Genomic DNA, 27,060 nt, shown 5'->3' with positions numbered 1-27,060 from the left:
GACTTTCTGCCCTTCCTCTTCTCTTGTAGTTTGGAGTATGTATTTAACTTACGTATTTTGAGGAGCATCTCTGTGCAGGGCAGTAAAAGAACTTAACCCAGCATGTGCTCCTGAGAAAAGGGAGACATTACTTGGAACACTAATGGTGACAAGTGAGGTTTCATGCACTGGCCTTCAACTGTAGACCTAGTCTTCAACTGGAAACTGCTGGTTTCCAAGGCAACAGTAAAGCCCCACCCTAAGAGGGCAGGAGGAGAGGCTAGAAAGCCCAGCAGCATTCTGAGAACCATTACACAGAAACAATTAGGATATGACCTCAGAGCCACAACTAAAACACTTCCTTCTTTTTAACACTCAAGTCCTTCCTCCACAAAAGAGTATGAGAAACACCATACTTTCATTAAAAACGATTTTAATTCTTCCTAGAGGAATACAGATTTGAATGAAATAAATTCATTCTATAAATACATTAGCAGCAAATCCTCCCCAGCAGAGTCAGCCAAGGTTGTGCCCTTGAGCAGGAAGGCAGGTTCCATCAATCCCGTCAAGTTCAGGGTGTCTGCTTCTTGACAAAAGCTGGGTGTGCCTGCTCACACGGGTGACTAATAAGCCTTCTCTGTCCTCCAGATCCTTGGGATCCTCTACACTTGGCTGGTGAGGATTCAGCAAGGAAGACAACTGGGAAGGCCTAACTGAAACCCACCAATGCATTTGGAACTACTTGTTGCTTCCAGCTAGCAACATTTTAATGGTTTTCATAAAGTAAACCTACATTTAAAAAAAAAAAGCATCCCCTCCTCCTGTAGGCGGAAGAACCAATCTCGTCAGGTGAGCCCGTGTGCGCTAGCTGACTGGAGACTACCCAGCAGGCATTATTTGAACACTGTTAATATTCTAGGTCCTCAAGGAAAGACTGAAGGCTTTCCTGAAGACAGAGACATGGCTAGACCACAAAGATGTACATGTACACATATCTAGGTGGCTAACCTTAGCTTCCATGGAAGGTGGGTTTCTGGACCTTTCCCTCTATCAGTCACTGTCCTCTGACTGGGACTGCTTCTTTACCTGCCCTCTCAACCCCTGCTAAGACTGAGAAGCAGGATCTAAACTCCCAAATGGCCAGAAGGTAGGCAGGTATTACTCTGTGATTAGTCATCCTAACACGGCTGTGGTACAATTCTCTCTGAAATGCATACCTTACAATAGTGAGTGCGTAATATGTAGTGAGCAGTGGGATGGCAAGTCACGTTGGCTGGCTGAGGGGAAATGGAACAATGTGAGATAAATCACATTTGTTTGGATAAAAGGGCACTTCCACTCACGCATAAGTGCATCTCCCAAACTACCAAGTAAATAAAGAACAGGCATCAAAAGCTGGCCCTTTCACTGCCACCCCCTCCTTAGACAGACAGACGCATGCCCGTCTCCCGGCCCGCGTAAGGAATCCATTTGGGCAGACCTCTGTAAGTGCTTTAGCTACCCCCACTCAGTCCACTCTTAACAGCGGGTTAGGGATCAGAAAGCATTTCCTATAAAACCACTACAGTGGGCTGGTTATGTTTCCCCAGTGTATGTGCCATCCAAAGCAGTTGCTTTTTCCTCTTATTTATGTGCGGAGAGAGACTCATCTGCTGAGTAAACAGCACTGCTCATCCTGCAGCCCTCTGTCGTCATGGAGCCTGGGAGACCGTCTTCCCCCGAGTCCCCATCCTCGTCCTCATCGTCCTGGGCGGAGGAGCTGGAGGCGGGCTCCTTGCAGGCCTTCAGGTGGCGGGTGAGGTGGTACTTGGTTAGGTAAGCCTTTGTGCATTTCTCACAGACATAGTCTCGTCTTCCCTCGTGAGAGTTGAGATGCTTCTTCAAGTGGTTTGTTCTCAGGAACAGTTTATCACACTTCGGACACTTGATCTGGCGTTCTCTAAGAGAAACATAAGAGTAACATCTGCTTGGGGTGTAAACAACAATGGAGTCACATAAATCGCCTACCTCAGGCCTTTATAGGAACTGTTAGAACCAGGCTGCTCTTCCCTTGCAGAGTACTATGCAAACAGGACCATCCAGTGTAGGTGTCTTACACTGAAAGTGAAGCCTGTCACGTTCACTCAAGCTGACCAAGGACCTGCAGTTTGTTCCCTTTCATTAATATGCAGTATTTACAAAACAGTCTGCAACTGGTTTCTCCTGTTCTTCGCAGTCTGGTGGCTTTCGGTTTTATATTTCCATAAGCAGGAATCTCTACATCTGTGTGTGTATACACATACATATATGTATGTATGTATGTGTATATACTGATGGGTAGGCAGGCAGACAGACAGAAGGGATATACACAGGAGAAATATAAACTTGGAAGCAAAATATACACCCACCTTTCAAGGTCAAGGAAGCTGACAGTTCTGTTTTAAGCACACTAAGCAAGCATAGAACTAAAACTCTCCCTCCTAAACAAATCATAAAATACTGTGTTCACAGGGGTTGGGGATTTAGCTCAGTGGTAGAGCACTTGCCTAGCAAGCACAAGGCCCTGGGTTCGGTCCCCAGCTCCGGAAAAAAAAGAAAAAAAAAAAAATACTGTGTTCACCTGTGGGGGACCAAACTTGAAACTAACCGATAGGACAAGCTGCAGAAAGTATAAAGACATATGCCCTGATAAAAAGAGAGCTATATGGAAACATGACAGTGACCACAGATTACATAAAGTTCCTCCTTTATAGAATGGTTAGGGCCTGGGGATTTAGCTCAGTGGTAGAGCACTTGCCTTGCAATTCATAGCACACATCTTCAGCCCCCACCTCCTAAAAAAGAGGTGTTAAACCTATGTTTAAACCTCTGCAGAGGGTAAGGGTCAGAATGAAAGGACAGAAGCTAACAGAAGCTCACCCAGAACAAAACTTCTCCCTTCCCCCCAAAATTACGTTGAGTATGGGTTATTCAGAAAGAAATAACACCCCATCTGCCAGAGACACTTTGAAAGTTAGTATGTCCCACAGTGCTGCATTCAGTCACGTGGGGCCCTTTTTAAAACCAGCAAGACTTGCAGGGGCTCAGGGTCAAGGGTGTGGACCACTCTTGCAGAGAGAAGCTGATGTCAGTGCCCAGTACCCACCTTGAAGGCTACTGCCGGTCAGCTTGAGGAAACCTAAGGCAGTGAAACCTCTTCTGACTCCTTGTGTGCACAAATACACATAGTTTAAAACAAGTCTTAAGAAAGGGTAATGAGGGGAGATTTAGCCATGCAGGTACACTCCTATAACCCCACTTCAGCACAGTAGGGGAAGGAAGGGAAAAGGCTGGGGCTCTGGTCCCAGGCAATTACATTAGAATCACTAAGTCGGGAGGGATCCAGTCAGCGGTTGTTAACACGCCCCTTCCTGTGTCTGTAACAGGCAGTATTAGGACTGAGTCTCTCTCCCATCTCCCACAGCCCCAAATTCCTATTCGGAAGCCCTAACCTCCATGGTGAGGTGGGACTTCTGGAATTGGGTTTAGTTATAGCAGAGAATGTGGAGTCTATAAATGTGTCTTAAGAGGGGGTTGGGGATTTAGCTCAGTGGTAGAGCACTTGTCTAGCAGGCACAAGGCCCTGGGTTCGGTCCCCAGCTCCGAAAAAAGAAAAAAGAAAAAAAAAAGTGTCTTAAGAGAAGAAACTGAAGCTCTTTTCTCACGTACACCCCTCTCACACCGACCTTCACACCAGGCGGCTGGGGGCCTAAGCAAACGGTGCTACTTCCTCACAGCTCTGGAGGCCCAGGCAGGGAACGTGCAGCTCATTCTGCCAAGTGCCCAACTCGCAGTGTAATCTTGACTACTTCTTCCTGCTGGGCTGCTGCTGGTGAAAGCCCTGTTTGAGCATCTGCACTGAGGAGAGCACTTACATGACCCCAGAGACCTCCTCACCTCTCACACTGTACAACTTCTGTTTGATTATCAGGGTCTAATTAACCAAAACCTCACAGTATTAATGAAACTAATGAAGACTTGATTGTAAAAGATCCTTTATATGGTCAGCAAGAAGGCTTAGCAAGGAAGACATCTGCCTGAAGCCTGACAAGCTGAGTTAGACAGACAAATTCCCGAGACTCACAAGGAAGAAGGGCAGACCCAGAAGTTGTCTTCTGCCTCCATATGAACACCACAGCATGTATGCATCACACACACACACACACACACACACACACACACACACACACACACACACACACAAGTATGTCTTTAAAAGATTATATAGTGGTGCCCACCAGTGACCCCAGCTAATGAGGAGGTTGAGATCAATCTGGGCTAAACAAAACTCTCTAACAGAAAGAGGAGGGAAAAAAGTCCTTTGATAGCTACTCTAGATCCCGACGCCTCAGAGATTCTTTAGGACATAAGGTTTACAGTGAACTCGCGTCTCCCAGCACTTGCTCACAGCGGAGGACAACACTGTCTACTGCGCCTGCCTACGACCGCTATGACTAATGGCAGGAGAGACCATGTCTTACGCCCAAATCCAGTAAAACATTCCTAGGCAATCTCCTGCCTGGTGTCCACCCCCATAGCCCCCCGCAACCCATGCCCCTTGAATTAACTAACCTCTGACCATCCTAAACAAAAGAGGTAGGTATGTCACCAAACATGATACCCCTTTCCTTAAAGTCCATAAATGTCTGCACAACTACATATATACAACTACTACTGGTAAACTAAACTTTTAAAAGATGCTAAATTGATCATCCTGAGTGAAGTAACCCAATCACAGAAAAACACACATGGTATGCACTCACTGATAAGTGGATATTAGCCCAAAAGTTTGAATCATCCAAGATATAATCCACAGACCACATGAAGCTCAAGAAGGATGACCAAAGTGCGGATGCTTCACTCCTTCTTAAAAGGGGGAACTAAAATATTCATAGGAGCGGATATGGAGGCAAAGTTTGGAGCAGAGACTGAAGGAACGGCCATTCAGAGCCTGCCCCACATGTGACCCATATATATACAGCCACCAAAACTAGATAAGGTTGATGAACCTAAGAAGTGCATGCAGACAGTAAATGGATACAGATCTCTCCTGAGACACACAGCCAGAACATGTCAAGTACAGAGGTGAAATCTAGCAGCAAACCATTGAACTGAGAACAGGTACCCCATTGAAGGGATTAGAGAAAGGATTAAAAGAGTGGAAGGAGTTTGCAACCCCATAAGGACAAAAATACCTACCAACCAGAGCTCCCAGGGACTAAACCACTACCCAAAGACATGGACTGACCCTGGGCTCCAACTGCATATGTAGCAGAGGATGGCCTTATTGGGCACCAATGGAAGGAGAAGCCCCTGATCCTGGCAAGGTTGGACCCCCAGTATAGGGGAATATCGGGGGTGGGGGTGGCTGAGGAGGGGGACACCCTTATAGAAGGGGACGGGGATGGGATAGGGGGTTTATGGACACGAAACTGGGAAAGGGAATAGTAACATTTGAAATGTAAATAAAAAAATCCAATTAAAAAATGCTAAATTGTTTCTCTATTAACCACACACACATCCTTAGCATAGAACTGCCCCAGAAGGCAGTAGGTAGGGGAGCCAATCTGTTCACAGCTCACCATTACTCTGAGAATGAAATCTAATTTCCTTGGCAGACTTTCAATAGGGAATGCTCAGTAGAGAGCCTGTGCTAGGTCCCCAGCACTGCATAAATGCCTGTGACCACAGCACTAATTATATTAGGTCCTCCCTAACTACATAGTGAATTCAAGGCCAACTAGGGATAAATGAGATCGTATCTCAAAAAAGAGATTGTTTATGATGTAGGGTGTGCCTCTCACCACTCTCTCCAAACTACTGTTCTGTTCTAACAGAGAGAAACATGTTCCATATTCTCTTCTATGTTTCTGCCTATGGTATTTTCACACCCTTGCTGCTATTTAGAATAGCATTCTAACTCCTTATCCTTTCTAGTTTCTTAATTCCTACTGATCTTAAGACTAAGCTCAAACTACTAGGGAGTGAGTGTGGCCAGATCCCTAAGGCTGGCTTATGTGCCCCTTCTTCTGTACTGGGGACCAGACCCCAGGCCTCAGGACAGATAACTGCTCTATTATTTTACTGTGTTACCAACCCTTTGGTTTTAAGACTTTGTGTCTTGTTTGTTTTTTTTTTTTTTTAAGAAAGCATTTTTATTTTATTTTTTTTTAAAAGATTTATTTTATTTATTATATATATAAGTACACTGTAGCTGTCTTCAGATACACCAGAAGGGGGCATCAGATCCCATTACAGATGGTTGTGAGCCACCATGTGGTTGCTGGGAATTGAACTCATGACCTCTGGAAGAGCAGTCGGGTGCTCTTAACCACTGAGCCATCTCTCCAGCCCGTTTGTTTTGTTTTTAAGCCAGGGTTTCTTTGTGTAGTACAGCCTTGATTGTCCTAGAAATTGGCTCTGTAGACCAGGCTGGCCTTGAACCTACAGAGATCTCTGCCTCCCAAGTGATGGGATTAAAGGCTTGCTCCACCATCGTCAAGCCTTTAGCATTTATTTGTTATGTGTGGAATGTTTTGCCTGCACGTATGTCTGTGCAGCACTTGCCAGCCTGGTGCCTAAAGAGGCTGGAACCCCTGAAACTGGAGTCATAGTCTGTTGTGAGCTTCCATGCTTTCTGTGAGAGCAGTCATTGCTCTTAACCACTGCGCTACCTCTCCAGCACCCCGTTTCTGTTTTGACTGTCCTCTAACTCGCAGTCTGCCTGACTCAGTCTCCAAGTGGATGAGATTACAGGCGTACACTGCTAGGTCAGGCTGAAGGGCTGCACTGGTATGGAGCTGCGGCACCCAGTGCAGCTCAGCATGGGAGCTCCCGACTTACTGATTCACTTTCCAAGTCTGGAGCTCTTTGAAGATCAGGACAATATCTTTATCTCTATCCCCAGCATAGCACTGAGCATCAAGCATCCAAGACGCCATTTTAAAGACTTAATGTTCTAAAAACATGGATAAAAATGAATGCAAAGAACATAAAAATATGAAATCTTCCATAGTACAGCCTAAGGACTGGCACGAGACATGTAGGAAAGGCTACAGAAAGCCAGCGAGTTTTCTAGAGATGGCCCTCCATCGTGCATGGCTGGGATGGGTACACTCTGAGGGGCCGGACTTTGGAGAATTCGTCCCAGGATTTCACCACACTTTGCAAATTTCCTACAGATCAATATAAAGAGGTACTTTCGTATAATAATGCTGTTTAGATGAATTAATGACTTTACAGAATTCCTGATTTGATTCAAATAATTTTAGGGAGAAAGTTTAAGGAGATAACTTGCCAAAAAAATATAATGAAGTTAGAATCAAGAATAGAACAGGCCCCTGCCTCACAGAATAATAAGTAAAGGTCACGTAATAAGGAATACAATGAGCTCTCATAAATTGTACCAAAAAGAAAAGAATCATGGGACAAATTATGAACAAGAAAAACATTCATTCTAGGTCAAGTCAAAGGAGAAGGCCACACGTATGCAGTAAGATAAAACAAGGCCACATGAAACTGTTGCTTTGAATTTGTGAAATACCACTTTGAACTTACCATCAACATCCTTCAGTAACTTCTTTTTGTGCAACATTTTACCTGTGAGGTAATTTTATAAAGAACTTTTGTCTAAGAAGCTAAAAAAGGCTGAGAAAAAAGATAAAGATGGGACTCTGTTCCATTCATCAAACATGTATATGTGTATATACATGCTTATACGTCTATAGGTGTGCACATACATACATACATACATACATATGTACTTATATACATATATGTATATAAGCATGCATGTGCACTTGTAAAATCAGTGAAATTGATGGTCAGGCCCACCTGAGAGTGAGTGTGCGTGCGTGTGTGTCTATGCACAACTTTCTCTTTATTCTTTTTCCTTCTCAGGAAGAGTTAACGAGCTCCAACTGGACAATGAGAGGCCCCTGAATTAAAGAGCCCAAGTAATTAAGTTTCTTTTTCTAATCCCCTGCTGCTATCAGGAGTCAACTGCCAGAAACCATCAGCTCTGGCCCCTATAACAATAATAGAAAGTTAATAGCCAGAGGATATCAGCCTGTGGTCTGTCTACCGTGCCCTACCCCAGTACCTGGGTGTTAGGGCGAGACTGACAGAGGACTGCTGGTTTATCTGGACACTAGCCTGTAAAGGGAGAAGCAGACAGCACTCAGCACCTCAGGTTCAGAGACGCACACACAGTGGCTCAGCTCGGGGAAGCGGCATGCTCAGTGCAGGACACTTACTGTGTGTGGATGAGCACATGCTGCTTGAGGTCCTGTCTCCGCATGAATAGCTTGTCACAGTAATCACACTTGAGATTCTTCTCACCCGTGTGGATGACCATGTGAGATTCCAAGTGAGCCTTCTGCGTGAAAGACTTGTCACACAAAGTACACCTGTAATTCTTCTGACCTGCAAATCATTCCAGGACACCACACTGAGAATGAAATAACAACAGATTCTCTGACAAGGAAGCAAGTTTGGAGAAAGAACCCGAGAAAGAATCAAGCAGAACTGACTCCTGCCTGGCACTCCACTCTCCTATGCTGCCTCTAAAAACAATTTAAGTCAGTCCATTTATAACCTAAATCGAGCAAAGCCAGTTAGCCTGCCCTCCTAGGACCTCTCAGCTGAAAGTGCGTGCTTACAGCTAGCACACATACAACTCTGAGGAAAAGGCATTTTATGATATCAGTCCCTACCAAATTTAAAAGAACTTGGGATTAGCAATTTTAGAGTGTAAAGTACTTGTCTGGCATACCTAAAGCCCTGGATTCGATTCCAGCACCACATTAGCCAGGAACAGCAGTGCACGCTTCTGAGCCCAACACTTGGGAAGTTGACATAGGAGGGTCAGAAGTTCAAAGTCATCCTCAGCAAGCATGAGGTGATGACTCACTTCAAAAGAGAGATAACTCGCCAACTATACCATCTATCTACAGGTCCATAGGCCTTTCCATTGAATAATTTGTATTTTTCTTTCTCTCTTTCTTTCTTTAAACAAAAAACAAACAAACAAAACAAAAACAAACATGGTATGATCTCACAAAGCAGAAATGAAATCAAATCCTTCCAATTATATTTTAAGAGAATTCTAGGACAAGAGCTAACAAATTGGGAAAATACAAAACAAACAACAAAAAAACATAAAACAAGGAAGGAAGGAAGGAAGGAAGGAAGGAAGGAAGGGAGGGAGGGAGGGAGGGAGGGAGGGAGGGAGGGAGGCAGGCAGGCAGGGAGGAAGGGAGGAAGGGAGGAAGGAAACTACAGTGGGTGTTTAGCTTCTCCAGGACACCCGGTCTTAAACTACCCCGTCTTAAAACAACAGGCTGGAAATGGAACTTCCTTCTAGTGATCTGTAGAGGAAATGATTCAATCAGGAAAGCTAAGACCTCACTGGTTATGACGGAGCATGTATGGAGTGAGGAGGTGAGGGGAAGAGCTAAGAGGCTGCAGAGATGGCCAACAGTTCATCTGCTTATCTGGCTACTCCTACAGAGGACCTGAGTTGAGTTCCCAGCACCCTGTGGCAGCTCATGACCATCTGTAACTCAATTCCAGGGATGGATGCCCTCTCCTGTCCTCCAAAGAACTGATGCAAGTGGTACACACATAGGCAAAAGAGTCATACACATAAAATACAAACAAATCATTTTTTAAAGACGGTTGACATGGAATTTAGAAACTGGAAGCTCAAATATAAAAACTGCACAGTAGGGCTCCTTAAAAATGAAACACCTTGGTAACTGGAAGCAACACCCTTAGGAGCCTTAGGTTTCTACCACACAGATTTACAGTCCAATGGCATCCCATGGCTATCTGCATACCTTCTATAACATAAATTACAACTCTACTTTCAATAATTTCATTCTGCCAAGTCCTTATGGCTCCAAACTCTTACAACTATAAAAACTGCATGCCAGTGACTCAACACAGCTTACCTGTATGTATTTTGAGGTGTGTCCGTAGGTTGCTTGGATCACTAAAAGCCTTGCTACAAAAATCACACTTGTGGGGCTTCATGCCCATATGACCCATAAAGTGAACGTGGAGTTTAGAAGGAGAAATAAAGGCCTGGGGGCACATGGAGCACTTCCACTTCCTTTCCTTGCTGTGGCTTGGCCCATGGCTGCTGCTGTGGCCCTGGCTAGGGAGATGATTGTGGATATGGCTGGTCAGGTGAGCTTTGAACTCTGAATAGGAACTGCACTCCTTGCCACAGTTACAGAGGTGCACATCGGGGTGTTCAGGAACACCTTTAAGAAATTAAATCAATATCTCCTGTTAGTTTAATTTTGAAATTATTCTTGACATTAATAACTGATGATTACAAGTTCTCCTTCTACCAAACTGTCTAACTCACTGTCAAACTAATATGCCTGTCCAGTGCCATATTCCTATCATTTAAAATCGTGCCCCAGGGCACACAAGAACCCTTGGTAAACAGAATTGATAAGGTCTTCTTTCCTGGAGAAACTATTTACATTCTGTAGTGCACACAAACTCTCAAGTAGACCTATAACTGTAACACGCAACACAGTAGAGCCACCCGAAGGGTCTTTGCTAACTTTCAAGAAGCTCAAAGAACAGTTTCAGGAATTTACAAGCCCCGCTTCAAAGTCCAACAATGAAAGCTTGTTTGAAACAGCAACATCAGCCCAGAGAAGAAGAACCGATTCTGTCACTTCACACACAGAGCTGGCAGCTTGCCTGCATGAAGCTGCCACTGTAAAATCATTATCAAATCCTCTTCCTGGTCCCTGGTGGGACTGCCCTAGACTCACGATGACAAGTCTCATGGACTTACCTATCTGTTGAGCATAATCCCGGCTATAATAGAAAAGCAGCTCGTTTTCAGGAGGGATGTCTTGTGAGGTACAGAAATAGATTTTTCCATCATGGGGATAAGCCACCAAATTCTGTTCTTCACGGTTCCTACACAATCACATTCAACAGAGCAAATGTAAGAGGAAGGGTCTCATTATGTTGCTTGGGCTGGTTGCTAACATCTGGCCTCAATTAATTTTCCTGCTTCAGCCTTCTAAATACATAGCTAGGGCTCCAAGTATGTATCGCACTTGCCTAAGGATACTTTTTCTTCAGTTCTGTGGTTCAAACTAAAGCTTTACACATTCTAGTCCAGCAATCCTATCCATAAGCTCTGCTGCCCGTCTCTCAAGTACAGTCATTCTGACATACGCTCATCATACCATACCCTCTGTAAGCAGAGTCCAATGACAGCTTAGACAGAACTATTTTCCCTACTGTTTCTGTCACTCTGTACCCTCCCTATTAGGGATTGTGAAGAAACCTAATCTTGCTTTAGTACGTAAGTAGGTATTCCTTTAGTCTGAAACATCCGACTGTTAGTAGATGCGAAATGAACAGGTAGCAAAGCATGGGCACTCAGCACATGAGATGCAAAGACAGGGCTGATTACAGGAGTTCCAGGCCAGGCTAAAGTACATAATGAGATCCTATCTCAAAACAAATTAAAACGCAGTGTGCCTGCTTATTTTGAAACTGTGTTCGGACTGACCTCGGACGTGCTATGTAGCCCAGACCAGTCCAGAACTTGCAGAGATCCCTGACTCAGGCTCCCAAGTCTTAGTTACTGCTTGTTTTAGGCCTGAGTCACAATGTCCATAAAGTCTTAAAAATTCTTCATGACAAATATATCTATGAAAATAGAAAGCTAACAAAAATGAACTCAAATAGTAGCCTGAAAAAGACATGAAGAGGCACTGACTTGTAAACTCATGGACGACTGTATCATTCCTCATTGACCCAGAAGCCAAATAAAATGTGTATTTAAAGAAAGACACATTCCGCTTTGCAGTCCCCACCAGCCAGCTGCTACTAAATTGAAGATGCTGAGAAGGCCTGGCTTAAGGACGTCGAGGTACCAGTGGCAACATGTGTCCATCAGCTCTTCCACAGTTTATGCCAAGTTTTCTATTGAACAGCTATCTGAATGGTAGGATACCATTAGAAAAGAGGCCTTACCTGGCTTTGCGCACAAACATCATCCAATTACACTCATTCTCATCGGTTGTAATGATGCAGAATTCTAGGACGCCATTGTGGTATATCTGCCAGCAAAGGCAACACATGTGAAGTGACCTGGCCACCTTCCCTTCACTCATCTAGTAAGTGCTAGCTAGTGCCCTTCCACTGCTGTCACCACCCTTCTCGTTTCCAGAAGTACACTCGAGAGCTTTAGAGGTCTGCAGGTGCTGCTCCGTGTACAGAGGGACTGCACTATTGGGTACCTTTGGCTAAAAGGTAAACTACCGTCTGCCTATCTATCCACTTTCATCGCAACTCCCAGATAGGTGCAGTGGGAATGACTGTGCCCTAAGTCAGAGAGCCACCTCTACCCATCTTCCAGTCATAACTAAAATTTAAGTCCCCTATGATGCACCACTTCACCATTTCAATTCTGCACCCATCATTCTTTAAGAGTCTATATAAATATGTTATTGGTACAGCTATTGATGTCAAAATCTTATATTCCCATTAGGAAACTATAGAAATAATTGCACCTAATTCTAAAACTGTTTCCTAAGCCAAATAATGAAGGAATGTTTAGTTAACTAAAAATAACTTTTATTTTGTAAACAAAGTTCATATCCTCAACAGCCTTAAGAAATCAAAATGCCAGGGGCCAGAGAGATGGCTCAGTGGTTAAGAGCACTGACTGCTCTTCCAGAGGTCCTGAGTTCAATTCCCAGCAACCATATGGCGGCTCACGACCATGTGTAATAAGATCTAATACCCTCTTCTGGTGTGTATAGACATAAATCTTTTAATAAAAAAGGGAATCAAAATGCAAAAAATGACTCAGATTGGGGCTGAGACAGCCCAGTGCTCAAGAGCACAGCTCTGGGCAGATGTTCACGGTTCACTTCCCAGATCCCACAGGGAAGCTCACACTGTCTACAGCTCCAGCTCCAGGGGCTCTGACACCCTCTTGTGGCCTCCACAGGCACTGCACACAAGTGCTGCACATACATTTAGGCAAAATACCCAAACACATAAGATAAAGATTTTTAAAGAGATCAGAATCATTGCACTATGGGTTGGGGATTTAGCTCAGTGGTAGAGTGCTTGCCTAGCAAGCGCAAGGCCCTGGGTTCGGTCCCCAGCTCCGGGGAAAAAAAAAAAAAAAAAAGAATCATTGCACTAATCCATATAATGGAAAGTGCAACAGTTTATCCCTATTTGTTCAGCAGCTGGTATCTACTGTAAAACTTACACCAGAAATAAGAGAAAATGTAATATAAAATAAGGGACAGGCGAATGCATTCCCAGTCCTGGCTAGTTTTGACTTGCCATGCTGTAAACAATGAAAACTGCCCCAAGAATGTCTAGTAGGTGTTGGCATGGCGCAATCCCAACCTCTAGGACGCTGAGGAGGAGGCCTCAGTTTGAAGTCAGCTTGGGCTACAAAAACCAGCAGTACCAGCAGTAGCAGCCAAGAGTCGGCAAAGTCTCTGCAGCACTGACCTTCCAGACGTGGCTAACGGCCTTGTCTGTCCACTCCGCCACTTCCATGGAGTGACTCTGCTGGCCAATTAGAGGCCCGAAGCAAGTCCGCACGGGAATGGTCTCTGCAGTCCACACGCCTATCAACGGAAGGACACCAACTACACAAAATGATTTAAACCACTAATAAGGGTATTGAGACAGGCACTTAACCCAGACAAAGAATCTCACGTTCACTTGATGTGTCTACAACCCCGAGACAGCTAAGACCTGTAGGTCTTAGCCTAAAGTAACAGACAAAAGTAGGCAACAGGACAGCTCAGGGCCACTCGTCATGAGAGTTGATGACCTGAGTTCTGCCCACAGAACTCCACTTCTGAAAAGGTGTTCTTTGAACTTCACATGGCAGGCCTGTGTATCATGGCATGCCTGTACCTGTACACACACACACACACACACATACACACACACACACACACACACACACACACACACTAAATTGAAATACAGAAACAAAAATCAAATTCCTGCTGTATACACACAAAACCTACTTCCTTCCAAACACATTATTTTAGAATAAGAAACCAGAAAACATTTTATCAAAAAATAGTAGCCTATATAAAATAAATCAAGATTCTAAAATCTCTTACACTTAATATATGCATGACTATTATCTAAGCTGTTTAGTGCTTTCAAGATTCATGCCCAAGCTGTAGCTGAAAATAATAAGTCTAATTTTGCATTTTCAGAGGACTGCCACAGTAACTGAGAAGCTGTTAAATTCAGATATGGGTTAGCCCTGATAACTGGGATTTCCTCAAAAGAAAAATGCTATACAAGTACATTTTTTAAAAGTCTGCCTATCTTCTGTACCACGGGATTTCCAGAGGTAAATTTCCACATTTTACTAGAAAACACGTAAACATGGAGAAGCATGGTGGCTTGGTATTTGAGAATGGATGCTTGAGAACAGAGGCTGTCAAAGACACAGGCCAGGATTTGTGCTTCTATTCAATTCTGATTCTCAAGAGAGGCGTCCCACGTAAGCTTTACAGGCTTTACTGTTCTCACCATCAGAGAAGTCAACCATTCCCTAACACAATTTTACTAAAATTTGAAGACACTAGATTTTTGACCAACTAGTCAATAATTCCACACGTATACTTTCACAGCTCCACCCCATAAAGGAGATCGGATGGGATTTGTCGTTTCTTCCAATAGTCTTACCAACATCTGTCCCCACAATGGACTGGCGGAGAACAAGCTGCTTCGGGAGGGATAGTCTTGCTCTGCTCTCTATTGGTGTATCAGGAACAAAAGTCACTGGTCCATGATCAGGGCAATCTGAGGGGTAGGCTCGGTCACAAAGCGTGCACCCTGTAGGCAGCACATGTCATAAGCTAAGTTACCACTTGCTATCAAATGCTAATTACTAAATGCAATCGGTAAGGATCTAATTAATTACACTTCTTATTAATTGGAGACTTAAAAGATGACTACAGAGGGCTCCTCACAGAAGTTCTCCTATACCCTTTCCAGACAGTTGCATCCGATTTCCATGACATGATTATTACCTTCAGATAACCTCTTCCGGGGCTCCTTTAGCTATCTCTACTGAGCACTTCACACTGAACCAGTGTCTAAAATGGACTCATCACTCCTCCCTCCCAAAAGGACAATGCACGCTCCCTCCTTTCAGCACATTCATGAGCGTCTCATTCAGGAACCTGAGCTTTCTCCTCAGCACCAGCCCTTTATCCCACCCACCTGCAGCGCTAATGACTTCATAATGTCCTACCTCCTTCATCTTAAGTTATTTCTACTGTAAAGAACTACTCGCCTTTCACTTCATTTCAGCATTATCTTCCTACAGTAATTGCCTCTAGCCAATCTAACAACTCCATGCAGTAGAACCCCACACCAATCCTTGCTCTAAAACCCTCACTCACCCTAAAAGCCCTGCATGTGCAGTTCCTGCTTCTCTCCGCAGGTGGCTGTTCCCTCAGACCCACTTCCCACCACGGCCACCTGAACCACTTATGACTTTTACTCTAGGCACTTAGGGGTGCTAGCGGCTGTCTTCCCATCAATTGCCTGCAGTCTTGCCTGTCTTCAGGCCTAGGCTAACATCCGCTGCCCTCTGTGGCTAATATGCCCTGACCCTTCCACACCCAGTTAGTTGTTCTTCAAGCTCCTTAAGCACCATGAGCTTGACCCCATGTCACGCTTTTACTGTTATTCTGTACCACAGCTGCCAAGCTACAGGTTCCTCCTGGTACTGTTTTGGTACACTGCCTTGTCCCCTGCCCTGGCAGAGCACAGCACACAGTGAGCATTTGAAAGTTTCCTGCATGGATTATGCACACAGTGAAACCAACAAATCAAATGTTTTTTGTTACTGCCTAATAAAAAAGAACGTTTACATGCCCAACCACAGTAATCATACACTCTAAGACAATCACTGCACGTCAACCTACATTTTCCCAGTTATAACAGTATCTAGCAACTCTTTCCTGCTGGCATATGCTGAGAAAGCGCAATGTATATCACCAAGATTATCTATGTTAAGTTTTACACCTGTAATGCTCTGTCTGGGAAAACGCCCTGACTATTAAATGGAAAAATGTAGACAATATAGTCATATTGTCTGTCTACTCCAGGGCATCACTGTAAGAACGAGGAATGACACCTTATTATTTGACTTGAGGAAATGGCACCATATTAATAAAAGGACAGTTTGAGGGCAAAGAGAATTCCAAAACGAAATTCCTTTCTACACTCCATTAACCAGAATCTGACTATGACAAACACTGGTTAGGACAATGGTATTTTAAGACCAACATTTGGGGTCCAGAGAAATGGCTCAGCAATTAATAGCACTTGTTCCTCTTACAGAGCACCCAGGTTTGATTCCCAGAACCAGCACGTTGGCTCACCATCTCCCTGTAACTCCAGTTCCAGGGAGCCCAGCACTGCCCTAGCTTCTGCAGGCATTAGGCATGCACATGACAGATGCACATGCATGCAGAGAAAACCTTCAAACACGTGCAATCTTAAAATACACAAAAAGTGTTTCCAGAAGAGAACAGTGAAGCACACTTACAAATTGTAAACAAGGTTGCCATGTTTTCCTTGTTTGAATTGGAGTCTTCCATTTGCAGTGAAGATGGTACAAAAGACAAGCTGTCTGAGGATACATCTACATGACCTGTCCCCATGGCAACTTCCTGGGTGATGGAAGAGACAGCCACAGGCTCTAGGCTAAGGCCAACTTCCTGGAGGGAAACAGATTCTAGGGAGGCGAGGTTGTGTGAGGTAGAAAGTGCCACGCTTACAGAGTTGGTGCTCATGGCCACGGTGTGGATGGAATCACTGAGGACGCTGTCAGATATCCCATTGACCCGGTTTGCAATGTGGTCTGTCTCCATGACCACTGGAAGCTCCAGACCATTCCCATGAATGGGTATCACACCACCATGTCCTACAGTGTCAGCTGTAAGGTTGTTGCTCACAGAATCCACAGAGAGGGGTTCATGACTTCTGGAGCCATTTGGGATCTGGGAATGTTCTCCTGTAACTCCATCCATTGTAAGTTCCTCTGCCATTCCGTCTGTGGAGATTGGGCTGGTAACCCTAGAGACATTCTCCATAGTGATTGTTGTGTCCAATGCTACTTCGTGGCCATCATTAGGATGAAGACTTTGGGCACCATGAGTGTTTACAGAGCGAGAGTCTATTGAAACAATGCCTAGTTCTAATCCAACATTTCCATTGGCCTGATAGGGATCTAGTGCCGAAGGGTTGTTGGTGATAGATAATGCTGTATTTCCATCAACATTTATAGAGTTGGGGTGGATATACTGAGGAGGTGGTCTGTCAGCTAAATAAGATAAAATGCCTGAGAAAAGAAGAGACATCAGAGATATTTAGCACATTGTTAAACATAAATGTCAAGTGTTAGGAACCATTTCTTTACTAATACCACTAAGTTAACAGCCTACTACTTCTTTAACCAATGACTGTACAAGTAGCACATATACCATTCTGAGCTTCTCTATAGAACTCAAATCCTAAGCACATGAAGCCGATCTGATGCCCATTAAGAATGACCTACATGAAACCGACCTCTCACAGCTATGTGACTGCAATGCTTTGGTCCTAAGATGCCAAAATCTGCTCTATAATATATGTAAATAAACAATAAATTTAAGAACTTGTTATAAAACTATCAAAACACATTAAATTATTCAAAATAAGCATATTTTATAGCAACTTTTTTGGGGGGAGGGGGACAGGAGCAGGTTGGGATCAGACCCAGGGCCTCGATAAAAGTCTTACTGTAAAACTACATCTCAAATGCAAAGTTGTGCTTCCAAGGATGTGGGACCTGACCTGCAGAACTGTTAGTGGGAAAGAATATACTAAAACACAGTGTATTTATGAACCTCAACAATGACCATACTGTCTTGCGTTAAACATCCATTTACAGCAACCTTCCCTAAATGCCTGAGTGCATTTTGTATACACAGAGAAGACACCCATAAGAACATCAATAAAGTCTGGAAAAATCAAGCTGGCCACTGGTAGAATAAACCATCAAATATCTAATCAGGAGATTTTTATTTATTCATTTTTGGAGACAAAGGCTACTCTGAATTCCTGGTCTCCCTGCTTCAGCCTCCCACACATTGGAATTACAGGGGTATGCTATTTAAAGAGACCATCATAGGTGTTGGGCTCAGTGGCACACCCCTTTAATCCCAGGACTTGGCAGGGGCAGGCAAGTCTCTGTGAGTTCAAAGCCAGCCTGGTCTACATAGTGAGTCCTTAGGGCAGCCAGAACAATATAGCCTATTTCAAAAAAAGGAGAGGAAGTGGTTATGAAAAATCACCCAGTAGTAGGAGAAATACTAAGTACAAAGGCACCCAACTGCAGAGAAATCAATCTTAATCACGAAACACCTGCAACCTGTGCGCTGAGATAAAAGTGTACCAGAAAGACAGATGTGGCTTCCCTTTCTCCCCGCTTGCTAAATTTTCTAAAAAGTGTATATATAATACATTTATAACAGAATAAAAGTCAATAAACTTTAAGCCAGAGAGGTAACTGTTAAAGTACAGAATTAAAAACACTGAACCAAAATTCAGTGATCATAGTTCGCTTTGTAAAAAGACTGATTAACATCGTACCACAGGGAACTGAAGCTGGCTCAGGTGAAGCACTGCCACGTAAGCCAAAGGGTCTGAGTTTGGATCCCCAACACCCACATGTAAGTCCCATGTTGCGTACATGGTGGCCCCCTGTAATCCCACAGACCACTGATGTGAGCTGGTGAGCTACCCATGCTATTGAAACAGCAAGTTCTGAGTTCGGTGAGAGACCCTGCTTCAATATTTAGGTAGAAAATAACTGAGAAAGACAACTGACATTAACCTCTAGCTTCCATATGCACATGCATCAAAGGATACCTGTGCCCTCATACACACGCATGCACACCATATACGTATACAGATGTGAGGAAAAAAATGGTAACATAAGCCAGGCATGCTGGGGCTCATCTATAATTTTGATACGGAGGAGGCAGAGCCAGAAAGAAGGACTCAAATTTTGAGGCTAGCCTTGTCTTTATAGCAGATTCCAGGGCTACACATAAGACAGACCCTGTCTCAAACCAGCAACAAACCCCCTCATGCTGTACTCCAGCACTTTGCAGGTGGAAAGCATAGACTGGGAGCAGGGTCATTTTCATATACAGGGTGTTAGTTGTCCAGTCTCAAAATAAAAAGGGCATCAGCCACAGCTCAGTGGTAAATGCCTTTCTACATGCCACCACTTCAAAAAAATTAGAACAGTTAGAAAAACTAAAACTGTGCTAACAAGATTCAAGTTGCTTCTTTAATACTGAACTGTATACATATTCTAAGCAAAGATACAAATGACAAACCCAGGGTTTGCTATCCAAATATGAGAGAAAAAAGATGTCAACTCTAATCTCCCAACACTGATCAAAAGTTGGTCATCCCCCTCCCCGCCCCCACCAAACAAGTAACTATAAAACTTACCAGGTAGAATGGTTCTGAAGTAACTGCTCTCTAGGTGAGGGTAAGGTGGTGGAGGTAGGGTATAGTTTCTTTCAGGTAACCCACACATTACTCCTCGATCTCCAATGCCCATGGGGAGCATCAGAGACAAGGCAGAAGGCAGAGAGCTCAGGGAGGGACCGAGGTTTGGAATTGCCACTGGAAGTCCTAAAAAAAAAAAATCTTAAATTAAAAGATTGGTACCTAAAACCAACTGAGAAAAACTCTTAGAACTTACAGAAACAAAAACAAAAATCTCACCCTGGTAGCACTTTATAACCCAAGATATTATTGGGCAATATCTGTAACAAGCACACCAACAGTCCTAGTCCCCAAATCACTTCTCAGAAAGGGTCTATCAGCTCACCTCCACTACAATCTTCTAAAATGCTGGGATCACAGATGTGCATGAACAAACCTGGCCCTCACATTAGACCAGTGTGCAAGTGTACACATCAGGTATTTTTAAAGTGCTACGCTAGTCATCCAATTGTGTTCTCCTAAATATCCAAACAATTAACACTGTAGTTTCAGTAACAGCTAAAAGGAAAAAAAAAAAAAAGCATTAAAAACAACCGAACGGTCTGGAGAGATGGCTCAGTGGCTACGAGAACGCGCTGCTCCACCAGAGGACCAGAATTAGCCAACTGCCAACAACCTTATCAGTGCAACTCCAGCTCCAGGACTCACCTCTGCAAGGCACCTGCCCTCATGGGCATAGACTTACAAGTAGATAAAATAAAAAATGAATCTTTAAAATAAAGTTATCAAAAACGAAACCCATTCCCAGTATGATCTCTTGCAGTGATGACTTTCTGTACAGCTCTGTGTTCTTACTTTTATGACTGCACATCTCACTTTTACAACACTCACATGTAACCCCAGGACCAGGGAGGCGGAGGCAGAAGTATTTTGAATTTGAGCCTAGGCAACATAGTGAAATCCTGTCTAAAAACGTGACAAACAGAAACCAGGTCTGTCTGTACCTGGGATCTGTCCAGATTAAAGGTAAACGTAGATCTGTATGTGCGTATTTTCAGCCCTTTTCTCTACGCACTGTATGTCACAATAAAAACGTCTGACCTCAGACTACATCCACCCCGGATTGTACTCATCTGCAAAATGCTTAAATGACTTTTCCTGTGCCTAACCATCCAACTTTCTCAGTGCTAATCTGCATATTTTGGCCAGAGGGAATATTGTTTAATATAAACGTTTTCTTCTTTGTAAGACTGTTTCCTAAAAGGAATAGTTAAGGGATAAACAGACGGGTTAACAAGTTTCAAAGACAGTTCCAAGTCAAAGGTTGGCCCTCAACTGATCTTCCTGCCTATATTTGAAAACAACGAGATTACGGCATATTCCACTATGCTCTCTTAGGGCTTTTTTGTTTTGTTTTGTGGGGCTGGACAGATGGCTAAGCAGCTGAGAGCATTTGCTCACCTACAGGAGGACCCAAGGTCAGAACCTTAGCACCCGCATGGTACGTCGGTCACAACCATCTGCAGCTTGGGTTCCAGGGCATCTGACCCCTATTCTGGCTTCTGTGGGTACCAGGCACACATGTGGTACAGACAGTGACCCTGGGCCTGCTGCTTCAGGTATCAGTGTATAAGGAAGCACCATGTTCTCAACAAGAATCAGACAAGACACATGCACAAGTCACATAAATAAACTTTAATTTTTTAAAATTTCTTTTGTTGACACTTAAGAGATGCTAATTTCAATTAATATAACTTGGCTGCTAAATCTTATTAATTCAGGACATAATTTTCTATGAGGAATCAAACACCTCTTCCATATTATTTAAAATATTATACATAAAGTCCAATACCACATTACAATGCTACATATCCTTGCTCATTTTAATAGGAAAAGAAAAACTGGGACAGTACAGGGTCTTCAGAACCAGGAGTAGTGGCACAGGCCTGTAATCCCAGCACTTGGTAGGCGGAGCCAGGGGGATCAAGACACAAGGCCATCATGGTTATATTAAGACTGGGGCCAACCCAGGGTGTATGTAAGACCAGTTCTCAAACAAAACAACCTCACAACAACAACAACAGGAGTTTGTGTATCAAGGCATGGGCTAGAAGAGCAAGGCCCCTCCTGTGTGTCTGAGGACACGCATGCTCACAGGAAGTTCCACAGAAGTCCCCCATCCCTGGCACTACTTTCCCACAAAGCCAGGCCTTGTACATTTTTACAGGTGCTCAGTTTCCAATCTAAAAGAAAACAAGCCCGATTTCAATGCGTTGGAACAACCGATCTTCTTCTATTAATTAAGGACATGATGTCAAAGTGTCAACCAGAAGAGTGTGAGGCGCCCCGATAAAAAGCCAAGTCAGTTTCAGCTCTGGATGAGAGAGACTAACCCAAAGGAGAGCACCAGAAAAAAGCCACTCCTCCCTGTCCAGCAGGATACAGTCCTTCGCAGAGGCCACGCACTAGTTTCCCTGTACTACCCTGAACACATTCAGAACTGAACACAATGCCCCTCCCACTCACCTGGGGCAGGGATGGCACTGTGAGAGGGAGAGGCAGCCAGACCCAGGTGACTTCCTGAGACTGGCAGGGCATTGCTCACAGAGGATGAAGACAGCTGCTCCATCCCCACTGGGCTCAAGTTCATGTCATTCATCCTAGGAAAAAACATAGACAGCCATTGAGTCCACATGTTAGAGGAGCCAAGAATCTAGGGAGAGGCAATAGGACCTGAGCAACTCTCTTTATACATATGTCAGTGAAACCAGAACAAGGAACTGTGATTCAAGGTTAGCTAACGCATAACAATGCTGTACACCAGGGGTTGGAGATTTAGCTCAGCGGTAGAGCGCTTGCCTAGCAAGCGCAAGGCCCTGGGTTCGGTCCCCAGCTCTGAAAAAAAAAAAAAAAGAAAAAAAAAAAAAAGAAAAGAAAAGAAACAATGCTGCACACCACACGCGGGTGGATTCAATCTGCCTTGTTCCAAACCCAACACAAGTCTTCGCTCTCCAGCAATAGCCAAGGTGGCTTACTCTGTTTCTGGTAGGAAATCAATCTCATTGTAATCACTGTCTCCATTTGGCTTATCAGCTCAAACCAGTAGTTTCTGGGCACTTTCTTTAAAGTACTGGAATAGTTTTACTAACCCTTTCTACAGTGAGTTAAAAATAATCCTAAGACCCATTCAGATGGAAAGACACACCATGCTCTCCCTAAGAATCAGTATTTCCTTAAAATCTGTAGCCATACCGTATTAAGCAATAATCTTACTACCCTCACACACTGAGGTTCATCATACAGGCTTTGCTAGAACTCTACTAAAACAATTTTGAATTTTCACACTAATCCTGCAAAGTAAGGTAGAGGATTTAAGTGTCGAAGACATAACATAGGTCTCAAATCATAAAGTAGTTCAATAGAAGGAGGGGCATCGGCCACCCTGCAAAGGAGAGTTGCCTTTTCTGTACAGTCCATCCTGCACTGTCACTAACCGCACCACACGGGGAATGCTGCTATGAAACGGCATTATTGGTGGCTGTTATCGAAGGCATTTGTTTTAGCTAGGTGTGGTGGCATGGAAACAGGGAGGCTGAGTCAAGAGAACTGACGAAGTTCCAAGACTACTGTGGGCTGCCTGGTAGACTCAAGATCTGTCTACACTGCAGAGCAAGATCTTGCCTCAAAAGAAAATACACAGAGCTGGGAAGACGGCTCGTGGGTAGAGCCCTTGCTATTTTCCAGAGGACGTGAATTCAGTCCCCAGTAACCATGTTCAGTTCCCAGGAGTCATCGGGGGCTTCAGAAACCTCCTGTACTCTGGAGTTCCACACCCTCCTATGGCCACAGAGGGCCATGCACACAGTGCATAGGCATAGACACAAACACAAAATTAAAAATAAAAATTTAAATATATGCCAATATACTAGGTTTTAATCAGAATTTAGAGACTGTCATATTATCATTTACAGAAGCTAGACTTCTTAAAGGAGGTTAAAGGAGACCTTCAATGACCTCCCATCCTTTCTCTCCATTTCCTGCAGCATATTCTTCCTGTGAGCCCAGGTAGCTAAGAAACAACAGGCAAGTGGTTTACTCCTGCCTCTCCTTAACTTCACACTTTGAGGTTGTTTGATGGTAAATCTTCACTGTTAACCACAGTGGACTTAGAATCACATGGCCACACACTTCTGGGTGTGGCTATGAGGGTTTTTACACCCACCTTCAATGGGGTAGGATCCTGCATTAGGTAAAAGTGAGGAAGCAAGCCCATCCTCATATTTCTCTTTGCTTCCAGATTACAGGCTGCAAAGTGACTACCTCCCTCACCATACTGGACTGCATCCCCTAGAGCAGCAAATCAAATTAAACCATCTTCCTTCAGGTTGCTTCTTGTCATGGATTCTGTCACATCGACAGCAGTGTTAGCTAATCCACTTTGTTATCTTTTTAATTAACATACTTGTATACGTGTTAAAAGGGCTGTGGCTGTTTATGGGGTCAGGAGTAGTTCTCAACTTGCATGTTATTGAGGCAGGGTCTCTCTTGTTGCTGTGATTGCCAACTCCTGTGATCTTCTGTGTCTGACTCCCATCTCCCTGAGGACTGCTTGACTTACAGTTTTTGATGTGAGTTCCATGGGCCGAATTGGCTGGAATTGTCAGCCTCCCTACACAGCTGCTTTTATTCACTGGGCCACTTCCCCAGCCCTGGACTGGTTGGTACCTTAGTCCTCAGTCCCATGTTAATGATAAAAAAAAAGCCTAGATTTTAAGGTAAAAAAAAAAAAACCACATAAAAATCACATAACTATTCAGAGGTACAGCTGAGTTTTGAACTCAGACCTAATTTAAGATTCCCAATCTCCTAACCTAGTAACAAACTACAAACAAAATTGGTTTTGGGACTGGAGAGATGGCTCAGCGGTTAAGAGCCCCGACTGCTCTTCCAGAGGTCCTGAGTTCAATTCCCAGCAACCACATGGTGGCTCACAACCATCTGTAAAGAGATTCGATGCTCTCTTCTGGTGTATTTGAAGACAGCTACAGTGTACTTATATATAATAAATGAATAAATCTTTAAAAAAAAAGTCAAACTGATTGTATGAAACTTGACTACCTGTTTAAATAAAAATTGGTTTTGCTTTTTTTCACAGTTCTATTTACATTAGAACCTGGCTAATACTGTGGGGTATAAAATCCTACATGGACAGACCTCTAGAGTTACACTCTATCTATATGGTAATCATAAAACTAGCTTTTGGATATCAACTACATCCAAAAAATGTTAAAGACATGCCCACTTATCACCCAGAAAGACAGCTGGAACCACGTGGCAAATGAGGTACACTATCTGAAGGACCATAGATCAACAAAAGTATGTCATTTCTCACAGAAGGGAGATTTAGCTCAGTAGAGCGCTTGCCTAGCAAGCACAAGGCCTGGGTTCGGTCCTCAGCTCAAAAAAAAAAAAAAAGGATTTAGTTTCATTTCTCACAGAAGAATGGGAACTCAGAGCCTAAAGAAGCCACTGGTACTTTTAACTAGCAAAGTTTCTAGGCTACAGCTAGTTTAAAACAGACTTCTCTAAATTTTTTCACCTGCAACAATACCTAAAACACAACCATCACCAGAACCACAAGGCCTACAACACACAGATTACAGTAATTTATTACAGCAGAGTAAAGTGTATGGCTTCACCTCCCATTCTGAAAGCTCCTGAAAGTCTAAATATAATATCAGAAGAAGAAGAAGGGGGGGGGAGGAGGAGGAAGGAGGAGGAAGAAGAGGAAGGAGGAAGGAGGAAGAAGGCAGGAGGAAGAAGAGAAGGAGGGGGAGGAAGAGGAGGAAGAGGAAGAGGAGGAAGAAGAAGAGGAGGAGGAAGGAGGAAGGAGGAGGAAGAGGAGGAGGAGGAGGAAGGAGGAGGAGGAAGGAAGAAGGAGGAGGAAGGAGGAAGGAGGAAGGAGGAAGGAGGAGGAGGAGGAGGAGAAGGAGGAGGAGGGTGAAATCCTGGATTTTCTCAAACCAGCTCAAACCAGACTTTAGTGACGGAGGCTCAGCAGATTTCTGCTTTGATAAGAGTCCGCACAATGTGATGTCCTCAACAGCCACAAACCAAAGGTAACAAGCACTCAAAGACAGAAGACACCAGGAAGGAATGTACATTGTGATTCCCAAAGGGCCTTTCCATTCAACAAGGCAATTCCATTCTACCTATCTCATATGAAGCCCTAAGGCCTAAAGTAAGGATACTGAGTTCTGACTTGCCACTGTGTCGTCCACAAATCATTCGTAACTGTTTTTATGTTTCTAACCGACCTACAAAATCATTTGTTGGCTGCAGACCTCACACTTTTTTTCTGGAAATGACATTTAAGAAACTAACAGAAATATGGTCACTTTGAAAAATGCATCGACCAGCTCCAATAATTTCAATCAATATGTTTTCCCCCCATTCTATTGGCAGCCTTTTTAGAAGCTTTTGGAGAAAATACCAGCTAAATAAACACTACTCGGTCTTTGGTTTGTTGCTGTGCTGTGCTAGCACAGGACCTTCTAATTCACGAGACTCGCACAATTTAATAACTTCATCTCCGCACTCCACCATCCCTGGCTATTGTAACCCGCAAACCCAAAGGTGAAGGTCGAAGATAACAGACCAAATTAAAATAGCAAAAGCTAAAATAACTCAACGACAGATAAAGAGGTGCCAAGCAGCTAACAATGTGTGGCTATTCGGAACAATCACACCAGGAATCAACTAGTACTCTGGATATTTCTATTGGGTTCAGGTGCTCAAACCCATTTACAGGTCACACGCGTGCCCCGAAGGCACCCAAACAAAGACGCCCTCTCCGAGGGTGTCCGCCCGGCTCCCACGGCCCTCCCCACCTGCCCTCCTCACCTGCGCGTCCAGGGCAGGGGCCGGCGTCTGATAGGAGCGCACAGGGGCCGGTGTCACGTGCTACCACATCCCGCCGGTGGCCGCGCCTCCCCGCATCGCCCGACGTCTACGAGGGCCGGCGGCTGCGCTCGGCGCCGAATGCCGGGCATGCTGGGCGGCGCCCGGGGCTGTTTTCCCAGAAGCGCTGGCAGCAAGACTGGCTGACCTAGAAGAAGAGAAAAGCGATCAGCCGTGGCCTTTCCCTGCCCCGGCCGCCCTAGCCCGCCCAGCCGCGTCGCCCACCTGAGGCCCGCGCTGGGGAGCACTGGCCCAGTCGCCTGGCTCTTCATCGGGCCAGAAGTCGGCCCAGACGCACTTGCCTCCCAGGACCCCGCGCCCAGTTTACAGCTCCCCAAACATTTCCCGCCTGGCCCCGCCCGGTCAGGCCCGCCGCCTTCTCAGGGCCGCACCCTCGGGGGCGCGTTTCCGGCTTCTCAGCCACTCGGGGCCCGCTTCCGGCTTCCCAGCCATTCTGCGTACGTGCAACCTGCCCACTGCTTGCGCTCCGACCCTCCCTTCCGTAGGTACGCACCGCCCCCTCTCTGTGCGTGTACGGCA

The 27,060-nt window shown here is 44.4% G+C and overlaps 1 protein-coding gene across 8 annotated transcripts; it reads right to left on the bottom strand.

The window, feature by feature from the left end:
* Positions 1-395: 395 nt before the first annotated feature.
* On the bottom strand, positions 396-27,060 carry Prdm4 (PR/SET domain 4). Of its 8 annotated transcripts, none has more exons than XM_063262939.1 (12): positions 26,913-27,060; positions 26,464-26,668; positions 22,087-22,220; positions 19,561-19,746; positions 16,601-17,395; positions 14,725-14,874; positions 13,519-13,637; positions 12,016-12,101; positions 10,817-10,944; positions 9,951-10,265; positions 8,253-8,421; positions 396-1,918 (listed from the first exon to the last, which is right to left on the bottom strand). In XM_063262939.1, exons 3-12 carry the CDS (start codon positions 22,217-22,219, stop codon positions 1,603-1,605), a joined length of 2,397 nt encoding a protein of 798 aa, XP_063119009.1. In that variant the 5' UTR covers position 22,220; positions 26,464-26,668; positions 26,913-27,060; the 3' UTR covers positions 396-1,602. The 8 variants fall into 8 exon arrangements, with proteins under 8 accessions (XP_063119009.1, XP_038934256.1, XP_006241223.1 ...); XM_039078328.1 differs by having other exon boundaries at positions 13,519-13,658; positions 26,913-27,054; XM_006241161.4 differs by having other exon boundaries at positions 26,746-27,010.

The sequence above is a fragment of the Rattus norvegicus genome, chromosome 7, assembly GCF_036323735.1.
Source record: "Rattus norvegicus strain BN/NHsdMcwi chromosome 7, GRCr8, whole genome shotgun sequence".
Taxonomy (NCBI): Eukaryota; Metazoa; Chordata; class Mammalia; order Rodentia; family Muridae; genus Rattus; species Rattus norvegicus.
The sequence above is the reverse complement of the archived record's forward strand: the minus strand, read 5'-3'. Positions and strand labels throughout refer to the sequence as shown.

What these genes read in the sequence shown, in the direction of transcription:
- Prdm4 (XM_039078328.1), bottom strand. Translation starts at nt 22,219, where the DNA reads ATGAATGACATGAACTTGAGCCCAGTGGGGATGGAGCAGCTGTCTTCA. An exon ending in ATGTTTGTGCGCAAAGCCAG is followed by an intron (nt 10,945 to 12,015) that starts GTAAGGCCTCTT and finishes GTGATTGTGTAG; the next exon opens with GAACCGTGAAGAACAGAATT. An exon ending in GGATTATGCTCAACAGATAG is followed by an intron (nt 10,266 to 10,816) that starts GTAAGTCCATGA and finishes AATTTCTTAAAG; the next exon opens with GTGTTCCTGAACACCCCGAT.